Source organism: Onychostoma macrolepis, chromosome 12 (assembly GCF_012432095.1).
Source record: "Onychostoma macrolepis isolate SWU-2019 chromosome 12, ASM1243209v1, whole genome shotgun sequence".
NCBI lineage: Eukaryota > Metazoa > Chordata > Actinopteri > Cypriniformes > Cyprinidae > Onychostoma > Onychostoma macrolepis.
The window spans coordinates 21,622,756-21,635,586 of NC_081166.1; the positions used below are offsets into that span (position 1 = coordinate 21,622,756).

The 12,831-nt window shown below is 37.6% G+C and overlaps 1 protein-coding gene across 2 annotated transcripts in view; it reads right to left on the reverse strand.

Annotated features, from left to right (window-relative positions):
* Positions 1-12,831, reverse strand: part of ppp1r16a (protein phosphatase 1, regulatory subunit 16A) — a 38,151-nt gene that overhangs the window by 6,704 nt on the left and 18,616 nt on the right. For both annotated transcript variants that reach the window (XM_058793024.1, XM_058793023.1), the window contains 6 exons: positions 10,705-11,206; positions 7,863-7,933; positions 7,324-7,469; positions 7,067-7,170; positions 4,662-4,786; positions 4,457-4,582 (listed from right to left, as the gene is read on the reverse strand). In XM_058793024.1, coding sequence (XP_058649007.1) covers positions 4,457-4,582; positions 4,662-4,786; positions 7,067-7,170; positions 7,324-7,469; positions 7,863-7,933; positions 10,705-10,951 — 819 coding nt within the window. In that variant the 5' untranslated portion in view covers positions 10,952-11,206. The remainder of the gene's footprint in view (positions 1-4,456; positions 4,583-4,661; positions 4,787-7,066; positions 7,171-7,323; positions 7,470-7,862; positions 7,934-10,704; positions 11,207-12,831) is intronic.

Below are 12,831 nucleotides of genomic sequence, written 5' to 3' on the forward strand. Positions count from 1 at the left end.
TATTTATTTAACAAAAATAAAGCCAATATGGAAAAGCCATAGGTGACAAACTAAGGACACCCTATGATTCAGTTGCTTGTAGATCCACTTTTAGCAGCAATAACTTAAAGTAATCATTTTCTGTATGACTTTATCAGTCTCTCAAATCACTCTTGAGGAATTTTGGCCCACTCTTCTTTACAGCCTTGCTCCAGATTATTGAGGCTTGTGGGCATTTTTTTTATACACAGCTCTCGCCACAGCATTTCAGGATGAGGTACAGACTTTGAGTAGACTATTGCAACACCTTGATTCTTTTATTTTCAGCTATTCTGTTGTAGATTTGCTGGTGTATTTGGGATCATTGTCCTGTTGCATGCCCCAATTTTGGCCAAACTTTAGCTGTCGGACGGATGTCCTCAAATTTAACTCTAGAATACTTTGGTGTGCAGAGGAGTCCTGGGTCAATTCAATGACTTTGAGGTGCCCAGGTCCTGTGGCTACAAAACAAACCCAAAATCATCAGCCCTCTACCAGCATGTGTGAGTTTTGGGATGAGGTGTTTGTGCTGACATGCTCTTTCGGTTTTCACCAATTGTGGAGCTGTGCACTGTGGCCAAACGTCTCTGGTTTGGTCTCATCTGTTCTTAAAGTCTCAAGGTTTGTTCAGATGCAAATTTGCAAACCTAAACCATGCTTCCCTGTTCTTTTCAGGGAGAAGAGGCTTTCTTCTGGAAAGCCTTCCAAACATGCCATACTTGTCTGGTCTTTTTTTAATTGTACTGTCATTAACTTTATCATGTTAACTGAGGCCTGTAGAGTCTGCGGTGAAGTTCTTGAGTTGTCTGCAATACTAAGAGTATTGTATAGTCTGATCTTGGGGTGAATTTCCTTGAATGTCCACTCCTGGAAGGATTGGTGTCTGTTTTGAGTGTCTTTCACTTTTGAATAATTTTCCTCACTGTAGAATGATGGACTTCAAATTGATTGAAAATGGCCATATTACTCTTCCCAGACTGATGGCAGCAACAATTGCTTTTCTAAGATCATTGCTGATGTCTTTCCTCTTTGGCATTGTGTTAACACACACCTGAAGGCTCCAGACCAGCTAACTGCCAAAACTTCTACTTTTACAGAGGTGCTCACTAGGGGTCGACCGATATGTGTTTTTCAGGGCCGATGCCGATACCGATTATTACAGACCAAGTGGACCGATAACCGATATTTTTAACCAATATATTATGTCTGATGTAAAAATTTAAATTAATGTCAAAATTAAGAATAACAAGGGCTCTGACAAAAACTGCCTTCCCTGGTGTTGATTGCACTTCTTACTCTTGTCGTCCTCCATGCATCCATCTACAATAAGGGTAATATAAAGAGAGTTAAAAGTGGGGCCACTGCATGCTTCATGATTAAGCCTATGAATACTGTACTACAGATAAACAGCTTGGGGAAATGTAAGTATTTGGCTTCAATAATTTACATGTTAGAAATGTATGTGTAATAGCATAACCTCTCATAATTATAATATAATAAGTGTAAATAATTTAATTGTCTTCATAGATCCATTGTAGAAGTTGTGAAGAAGACTGCAACTATTTTAATTAAACTATAACACTAATAGCCTGTTATAGGCACACTGGGTTCAATAGCCTATTGAAATGTCACAATTTATGTCGTCCTAATCTTGGCCTATGTGACAGTAATTTCGATTAGTTTTAATTTACAGTGCAGTGCAAATGAAGCCATAAAACATTAATTTCAGTTATCTTTTAATCAAATGAGTGTTAAACTCAATTTTTTGGCAAACAAATGGGTTTACCATTAAGATTAAAACATGGAACAAATAGCGTATTGTGTGATTATTCTTTTAAACAAAAGTTGTTGTAGTAGTATTAGTAGATAAACCGAACTTTTATTTTGACGGGTTGCCATGAGGACCTCTTAAGTTTCTGTATAGCCTATGTATATGATATGACGATCATTTTACTCAAATGAAACGGTCAAATGCTCATGAAGCAACTCTCAGAGCAGTTCTCATTTAGTGATACGGCAGATGCTGAAAACACCGCGAGCGTCGCGCACTTCAGTGTGTGTGTGTATATAATCAAAACCGCGCGTCTGTGCCATTCACATATACAGAGACACGCAGAACATGCAGAATTCATATTTAAATAAGTCTTTTTGCAGCTTAATATTTACAGATAATAGTCCATAGCGCGAGTCGATTTAAGTGTACTGACCTACTTTTGATTAATTCATCCAAACTTTGACGAACTCGACTCCGCGTTATACAGTAAATTCCCTTTATATGACTGGATTCCGCGATTCCGTCTGCGTTTTCCCATCGCCGGAAACCATAAATATACAATATTGAGGTGTTTTGTAACTTCAGTGTAGTGGATTGTGATTTATTGCAACTTGAGCAACGTCTGCTGCTGCCTTTGAGAGACAACTGATGCGTGATGATCACTGAAACTGTAACAAGCGCTTTCAGTGTGAGAGTGCCTTAGTCTTCCACATTGACTGGTCTGACTCGTGACTCCCAACAAATCAGATGCGCGGTCGGCGGAGACTGCTCTTGGCCACAGAGTGGTGAGTTCTGACAGGCTGCATCAGAGCCAAATAGCGCGTTTCAAAATTAAACAAATTTTATCGGCACATCGGTTTTGAAAATGACCAATACCGATAATCATAAAAATGCTTAATATCGGCGCCGATAATCGGCCAGGCCGATAATCGGTCGACCCCTAGTGCTCACACTTGCTGATGATCAGTTAATTAAAGGCATTTGATTAGCAGTGCTTGACTGTTACTTACCCACTTAATTCCCATGTTAACAGTAAGGGTGTCCTAATGTTGTCACCCATGGCTTTTGCATATTGGCTAGGGCTGCAACTAACGATTATTTTAATAATCGATTAATCTGTCGATTATTTTTTCGATTAATCGATGAATCGGATTAAAAAAAAAAAAAAAGCATTCATTTCCAACCCTTTATTCAAAAACAGAACTAAAATCTTTAGAAAGTGCACAAACATGTTGCTCCTTGAACATCCCTGAGCTGTTATAATAATAATAAAATAAAATAAAATGGACTAACACAAAAACATACACATGTATGCTTTACATCTGCCAAATATATAGACTTTTTGGGGAAAGTGCAAAAATTAAATAATTTAACAACACTGCGTCGTTAGCGTTGGTATTGTATCAGACACCTGCACTTAACATTATATGAAAATCAAGCTCAAATGGAGTTAATAATGTTTTTGACCAGAGAATGACGGAGATGGAGTGTTTTGTCTGTCGTTAGAACGGCTGTTATGCAGTGCATAAGTGCATTAAGTGCATTATGCTTTCATCAACTTTACAGGTTATATAACTTTGATTGTAGCTATATGGGCGCTTAGTTTTTCTTGTTGTTTAATACACTTGGCCAAAATCTCAAATTAAGCGCTTATGCACATAATGCACAGGATATTTAAAACGTATATAGACAGCAAATAACTAATTCTTCTCCACTCTTCAAACACACAAAAACATTATCCTTTACTGACATAGTGTTTGAGTAAAGAAAACGCTGTACTATTCAAACACCAATTATTTATTCACCCTTGCATTGCGAAAAAGCAGAGATCTCATCTTCTCCAGGCTGTGCGCGCGTCAATCTGAACGGAGGCGGGGTGAAGTTACGAGGTCTCGCTGAGAGCTCGATGATCCAATGGCGTTACGAAGTTTTACTGACAAGTTATTTTAATGCTTATCATTGGTTTACTATTTTTAAAACTCTCTGATTTAAAATAATAAAACGAATTATAAGCGACTCGAGTTTGGATAATTTTTCACAGCACCTGACTGGGCTAGGTATGGCAACTGCCATACTCTGCCATACGCAAACGCCGCCCCTGCTCCCACACCTTGGATGACTTGGGTCGCACGGATTTCTCTGCCTCCGCCATGTATCTTTCCTCTACCTCCGCTCGTTTTTTTTTTTTTTTTTTTTTTTACTTTTTTTTTTATTTATGAGGCGCCAAACTCTGCTAGCATCCGTGCGCGAGAGAGACCGAGTGTGTTCACTCCGCTCCGCGCTCAACTAAAGTTTTTTTTTTTTTTTTTTTTAATAATCAAACGTCTCCGCGTCGCGCGACACAACGAATCGATTATGAAATTCGTTGCCAACGCTTTTAGTAATCGATTTTTATCGATTTAATCGATTCGTTCTTGCAGCCCTAATATTGGCCTATTTTTTGTTAAATTAATAATGACACGCGGTGATATGGCATGTGTTGTTTTCATCCGAGGTTTTATTTTCCAGATTTTAGGACCTGCCAAGGACCAGATGATTTTTTTTTATTATGTCCTGATACGGAAAACCATGGAATTCACTAGGGTGTCCTTTCTTTTTCATATGACTGTAAATGTGATACATTTTGTTTTCATGCACAAAACCCTCTTGTGTGTCAGTAAACACCTGTCCCCAGCAGGCACCAGCATGGAGTGGCGTCCACCCATCTGCGTCCCTGTCGTTTGGAGATATTCTGTGCTCCAGCAACAGCTCCCCGACTGACATGTATCCATTAGCAGCTGCTACATGCAGCTACAGAGAAAACACAAGAGCTTTAGTTTTGGTAACATTATAGATGATCGTCCTGTCTGCCTTCACTGCTATGTCTTACCAGAGTGGCCCCCTGCTCGTCCTTCACATTCAGATCAGCTCCACTTGCAACCAGCTCCTGAAGGTCAGACAACATTGCTCTCTCCTTGGCTCCACGACATTCATCAATTCTCTCCTGAGTAATCCCTGAATACAAACATATGTATAATAGCAAGTGTTTGTGTCAAACCACTCCTGTATAGATTTGTATTAAAATTAGCCGTAGACATAAATGTGTCTTTCTTACAGCTGTGTATTTAATACAGAAATTAAAACTTTCTGAAATGTAATATTACACTTCTAGGACATAAATGCTGTAATTATACAAATAAATTTATGATAGTTCTTGCGGCTGCATTACTTGTATTTACATATCTCTGCCGACACACCACAGTTTTTCATCTGCACCTTTTTTCATCGGTGACATTCCTCATGGGCTGCATGCTGAGATATGACTCTTGGGAATAATTATTTATTTGTTCCCACAGTCTCAGGAGTTGCAGCTTTGAATCAATCTGACAAATTCTTCACTAAATCAGTGAGGAGCTACTTAATCAGTATATGACTCGCTTACTGAACTGCAAGTTCGGTAATGCGTCATGTTAACACATCATTACTTTAATTTAGCCATTAAAGGCCTAATTTCACAGACAGGGCTTAAACTAAGCCAGGATTAGGCCACAGTTCAATTTGGACATTTAAAGGGATAGTTCACCCAAAAATGAAAATTCTGTCATTAATTACTCACCCTCATGTCGTTCTAAACCCGTAAGACTGCTAATCTGCTAATTAACACGATCTAGGTCCAGAAACGTAGCAAGGACATCAGTAAAATAATCCACGTGACATTAGGGGCTCAACCGTAATTTTACAAAGCTATGAAAATACTTTTTGTGTGCAAAGAAAAAAATAAATAACGACTTTATTCAACAATTCGTCAGCCTGGCGCCATTTTGGAGAGTATCACATACGTAAACAACGTATGCTATTCTTTGACAGCTGCGTCACATGGATACATTGTTTTCGTTCAGATCAGATCCGCGTGGTGCAGCTGACACAGAACAGCATATGCTGTTTACGTTCAGTGGATACTCTCCAAAATGGCGCCAGTGTGATGCGGAGGAGACAAATCGTTGAATAGACTCATTGTTTTTATTTTCTTTGCGCACAAAAAGTAATCTCGTAGCTTCGTAAAATTACGGTTGAACCCCTGATTATTTTACCTTGCTATGTTTCTGGACCTTGATCTCGTAAATTACATTGTTGTCTATGGGAGGGTCAGAGAGCTCATGGGATGAATAAAAAATATCTTAATTTGTGTTCCGAAGATGAACAGAAGTCTTATGGGTTTAGAATGACATGAGGGCAAGTAATTAATGACAGAATTTTCATTTTTGGGTGAACTAACCCTTTAAGTCATTTTTATAAACTTGCCTAAGAAAAAAAATATTACTGGTGTGCTTCTTGAGACATAAAGGCACTGACAAAGATCAATCAGTGCACGTTTTTCCAGTTGAAACAGCTACTACTTACATTTTAGTCTGGGACTAGGCTTAAGCCTTGTCTGTGAAACTGGGGGAAAGTTTTTTTTATTTGCTGCGTCATCAAGAAAATATACTGTTTTCTTATCTGAAGACATCACAGTCTTTGTTCATGGCTTTTCCTCATTTTTATACAGAGGTGCACAATATATCAGCAGCTGATATTGGATTTTTTCCGTCAACATTTTCACTGATAATTAGTTCTAGTATGCTGGCATCCTTGTTAAGACTAAAATATACTACAAAACTTTTAAAACAAGATTTTAAATATATATACTTGCCAACTTTGTTTCAAGGAAAAACTTTATTTCTGTAGCAATTAACGAGCTGTAGATACTGATGACTTGCCTGAGGTAAATGAAATTCTACGTGACATTTTGTTTACAAGCTGCTTTTTGACACACTAATTGAGCGATTACATGAGAAGTTCATTCATGGTTATTTCACGTTAAAACTAGTTAGAACTGAGGCTTCTATACAGCGATCTGTCTCGCCACATCAAAGAGTGTCAAAATTGTCTGAATTTCCTGAAAAAATGTAATGTTTTGTTCAGTACACGTGTACCGAACCGAAAGACCGTACCTCAAATTTTCAATTACGAATACGTGTACCCCTACTGGTTACACAGTGAAACTAGATGTACCCAATGTAATAAAGACAAAAAAAAAGGCATTTTTTGAGAAGCCCTGCTCTAGAGAATTAGTCTACTGTACTAACATGCTCTTTAAAAGCAAATATAACACAAAAGTATCTTATGAATTACTGTCCATAAAAAGACAAGTTACTGTTCGTCAGGAGCAAATTTTGTTTGCTTTTAAAAGCAACATTCCTCAACACTGCTCATAAGAGGTTTGATTTAGCTCAATAGTAGGTAAGCAACCCTCACCCTGCTCTGCCATGATCATCTCTATGAGCTCTAGCGTAGCCTCATCCTCACACAGATCATACGGCATGTTTCCATCTGCATTCACCGCCAACAGATCTGCACCCCTGAACACATGAACTCAGTCTGTATCACAAGTTACACAGTATTTATACAGCAATAAATGTTTATTTAAGTTTCTGTATTTATACAAGAATAAAAGTTGTGTATGACAAAGCAGTAACACCAGCACAGTAAATGAATTATAAATTGAGACTCACGCTTCTATCAGCAGCTGGACGAGGTCAGTGTGTCCGCAGGTGGCTGCCGCATGTAAAGGGGTCCACAGCTCACTGTCACACGCATTCACATTTGCGCCCACATCCAGAAGACAGCGTGCTATATCCAAAAAATCATCTATGCAGCTCTGCAGAGAAACACAAGAGTTATCTGAATTTGTTGTCTGTGGAGAGCATGATTCAAGAGTAGGGATGTGACAAGACGGTCAACTAATCGAAAGGTCATCCAACAACAAACTAACTGACTGAACTGAAGTAGTCTACCTGTTTAATTTTGTGCTGTATTTTAGTTTAGCTAACAGAAAACAAAGTGAAAGCCTTTTGAAATAGTTTAGCTTAGTTTTTTTGACAGCACTGCCATTATGGGAAGTCCTTTGATATTGAGGTAAGTCTATTGAGGACTACACTTCAGAAGACTTCTGATTTTGTGTATTTATGTTTACAAGATGAAACTGATTAAAATAAGCTGATGTTCTTGTTTTGCAGCCTTGTTTGTGTTGTTTTTGTTGATGAGCATGTACCTGATGAAGTGCAGTGAGCCCGTCCTCGTTGAACAAGTCTGGACTGACTCCATTATTGAGCAACTGTCGTACTGCCAGGAGACATAAATGCTTTTAGGTCACCAAAACTATAAACTGTTAACATTTTGGACAAATTATGACATTAAAGGGATAGTCTGCCTTAAAAAATAAAATTCTGTCATTACTGTCAACACCCTGATGATTACAGAATTTTCACTTTCTTTCCTCTGTGAAACACAAAGAACGTTTGGTAAAATGTCTCAGTGTTTTTGTCTATACAATTGAAGTCAAAAGGGCGCAAGGTTGTTTGGAACCAATTTTCTAAACATTCTGCAGAAGAAATAAAATCTTACAGGAATGACATGACCGTGAGTAAATTATGATTTTTTTTTAACTATACCTTCAATCTCTGTTAGAACTACAAGTCAGCACTGAGGAGTAGTTTAGAGTGAAGAGTTCCGATTCATAAAGCATGATCAAAACAAAATGTTTATCACAACCAACAGGTTTTTATTTATTATTTCTGTGTACTTTATCTACAACTAGCAATACCTGGTCTTTATTTGAGAATATATGATACTAAGTGCACTAAGTGAGTATTTACTTTTTATTTTTATTTTCCTAAACAAAAACATTGGTTCAAACAATTTCTTTATTCCTGGAAATCCCATAACAGGATTACAGAATCGCGTAGTTATCTAAAATATAAATCTGTTTATTTTACAGTTTAAGTTTAATTTGTTTTTGCTTTAGAAATTTATTTTATAATTTGTTTCCAATTATTTCAGTAAAATATATAAGGCTAAGATGACATGAACTAACGTTAGCTATCAATAAACAGTTAATATTTCATAATTCACTTGTAATAATGAATAACCAGGCCAATATGCATCATCTTATGTGGCACAAATGTGCAGGTACAGTTTTCGTATCTGTATATATGAATTCTTAAACACAGGGTACAGATTACAAATCTACAAATACAGATTGATAAATTGAAGGCATAGTTTGTGAATCAGTGGTGAAATTATTAAAATGAGAGAGCGTTGTCCAAATTTGTCAATATGATTTATAAAGTATGAGTATATGGGCACAGATTATCGTAATTATTGGCCCTACAAAAATATGTTAATTATTTTGACATTTTTATAGCCTATGTGTAGCCTAGTGAGGGAAAAAAATATTTGATCCCCTGCTGATTTTGTACATTTGCCCACTGACAAAGAAATGATCAGTCTATAATTTTAATGGTAGGTTTATTTTAACAGTGAGAGACAGAATAACAACAAAAAAATCCAGAAAAAACGCATTTAAAAAAGTTATAAATTGATTTGCATTTTAATGAGTGAAATAAGTATTTGATCTGGAATGGGCTATAAGACCATCGCCAAGCAGCTTGGTGAGAAGGTGACAACAGTTGGTGCGATTATTTGCAAATGGAAGAAACACAAAATAACTGGCAATCTCCCTCGGACTGGAGCTCCATGCAAGATCTCACCTCGTAGAGTTTCAATGATCATGAGAACAGTGAGGAATCAGCCCAGAATTACACGGGAGGATCTTGTCAATGATCTCAAGGCAGCTGGGACCATAGTCACCAAAAAAACAATTGGTAACACACTACGCCGTGAAGGACTGAAATACTGCAACGCCAGCAAGGTCCCCCTGCTCAAGAAAGCAGACATACAGCCCGTCTGAAGTTTGCCAATGATTCAGAGGAGAACTGAGTGAAAGTGCTGTGGTCAGATGAGACCAAAATCCAGCTCTTAGGCATCAACTCAACTCGCCGCGTTTGGAGGAGGAAGAATGCTGCCTATGACCCCAAGAACACCATCCCCACCATCAAACACGAAGGTGGAAACATTATGCTTTGGGGGTGTTTTTCTGCTAAGGGAACAGGACAACTGCACTGCATCAAAGGGACGATGGACGGGGCCATGTACCGTCAGGGCCAGGTAATTGAAAATGGGTCGTGGATGGGTATTTCAGCGTGACAATGACCCAAAACACACGGCCAAGGCAACAAAGGAGTGGCCAAGGTCCTAGCCAGTCTCCAGACCTTAATCTCATAGAAAATCTGTGCAAGGAGCTGAAGGTTCGAGTTGCCAAACATCAGCCTCGAAACCTTAATGACTTGGAGAAGATCTGCAAAGAGGAGTAGGACAAAATCCCTCTTGAGATGTGTGCAAACCTGGTGGCCAACTACAAGAAACGTCTGACCTCTGTGATTGCCAACAAGGGTTTTGCCACCAAGTACTAAGTCATGTTTTGCGAAGGGGTCAAATACTTATTTCACTTATTAAAATGCAAATCAATTTATAACTTTTTTTAAATGCATTTTTCTGGATTTTTTTGTTGTTATTCTGTCTCTCACTGTTCAAATAAACCTACCATTAAAATTATAGATTGATCATTTCTTTGTCAGTGGGCAAACGTACAAAATCAACAGGGGATCAATTAATTTTTTCCCTCACTGTATTAACTTTTGTAAAAATATAGTAGGATTTTATTTTCTAATTGTTCTTATTTTGGTTAAATTATGTAGTCTAGATTTCCAGAGTAAAAAGGCACAAGGCAACATGTAATCACAGTGTAAGCAAATCACAACAGAGGACATTTGCATGAAAGTCTTGGAGGTAGAGTTGCAAAAAAACTATGTTCTGTAAAAGTATAAAATGGTCATGAAAAACTAAATTATAACTGCTTTCAATATCACATTATGGATCTTGGATCATTATTTTTTTCCATTTCAAAAACCTGAGGTTTTAACACTTTGTGTGGACTTTCTACAGTCATTGCAATAAACGAAACATGTGCAATAATGTTAGTCCTTTACTCTTACCCTCCTCTATGTCATTCCTGGCTGCAGCCTCCAGCAAGGTCACACTGGTGTTGAAGGTCACCCTTCTGCTTTTCTTCACCCCATCTCCCTTGTGGTTGCCCTTTTGACTACGGGCACTGTCCTTCTCCATCTGAGCCCAGCCTTTCAGCTGCTGTGCCCGTCTCTTCTGTGCATGCTTCAGGCGCTCGGTGGCTGAGAGGCGGCCGATTGTTGCCATCTCTGATAGCAGATCAGCATGATCGGCCATATCTTTCAAGTCAAGACTCTCAACGCCTTCACAATTTCTTCTGACACCACAAAGACCGTGGCTTCTGCTTGGATCTTCTGCTGTCTCCTCTCATAGGCATTCGACTCTTTCACACTTGCAATTCTGACATCCAAACGTCTGATGAGAGCTGCAAACAAACTGGAGATCCAATGGGATAATGTAGAGACGTAGATGACTGCCAATGACGGATCATATTCTTAATAACTTTTTCTATATAGACCAGGAAGACAAGTTCTGCAAAGAAAGAGTGCAAAGTGTTATATAGATAAAATGATAGTTTGAATGAGAAAATATTAGGCACTGATCATAATAATAATGGGGAGCTCTGTGATGCTGGGTAGAGAACAAAATCGCAAAGAGTTATAATCAACAGATCTGAATGATTTAAATAAGAGTTTGTGTGTGAAAGAGACAACAGACAGCTCTCTGAAACACAATTCACTGCACATTTCCAAGTAACACTTAAAAAAATAAATAAATAGAACTGTATTAAATTGTTGAAAACAGATTTTGGAAACACTGCCTTAGGTCATGATGTACTCAATTGAACAGAAATCAAATTTACCTTCACCATTTCAGTCAAATGTCGTGAAAAAATCGAAACTGTTTGAGTTCCTGTGTTGAATGAACACAGAAAGCCCATAATGCGAGAATGTTGCAACGCCCAATTTCAACTTGCTAAACCTGTCACTCACTGACAATTATGTAGCAATTCACACCCAGGTCCATATGCAGTTTCTGAAGCTGGCCCAAATCCTTAAAAACACTAATGCAGTACATTAAAGTACTAATTGATTTTTTTTATAAATTATTTATTAATGGGATAAATGTATATGCGGTTTAATGTTAGACATTATATTGGAGTTTTGGAATAACATATGCTTAACTCACTAATTTATACACGACTTGGAAGTTTTTGATAGCTATTAGCAGTCTATCGTCATTAGCCAATTTCCCACCATCACACAAAACTATTCCAAGTACAGTAAGGAATGGTTCTAATTGATTTTCTTAAGCACAGCTCAACATAGAACAATTACAAACACTTCTCACCATGGATTTCTTGACACGGTAAGCTAATCATGAGCATCTTTCCTGGTATAACGCTTGTATTGACTTGATGATGGTTTTGTAGTATAGTACAGTAAAAAAATTAAACATTAATATATTACTCATTTAATATTATGTCAATGAACGTACTAGTATATGACTTGATTACTTTCAAGTTCTTTTAGGTACTTTCATGATTGTGTTCAAGTTCTTATCCATGCAAATTGCAAACCAAACCGAAAAGGAACAGACAGTATTAAGACAAATATCTGCTGATATTGAGCAGTGCTTTTGGTGTATTTCTAGCTGGAACCCTATAGTATTTTTACTGACATTGTTGTTTTCTCTTCTATTTGCCCGGATTCTTACAAGGATAGTTCACCCCAAAATAAAAATTCTGTCATCATTTACTTACACTCCAAACTCCAAAGTTGTTCCAAACAAGTATAAGTTTCTTTCTTCTGCTAAACAACACACACACACACACACACACACACACACACAAAAGAGAATATTTTTAACAACTTTGGTATCCAGTCAGCTGCTGGTCCCCACTGACCTCCATAGAATTTTTTTTTTTCAATACTATGGAAGTGAACAGAGGCCAGCAACTGTTTTGTTATCCACAATCTTCGAAATATTGTCTATTCAAAAGAAGAAACAAACTCCTACAGGTTTGGAATAACTTGAGGCTAAGTAAATGATTACAGAATTTTCATTTTGGGGTGAACTATCCCTTTAAGAATCTGGACATTAGAGACCATAAAACCCAGAGAATATAAACTTGGTAGGGTGGCCTATAATACATG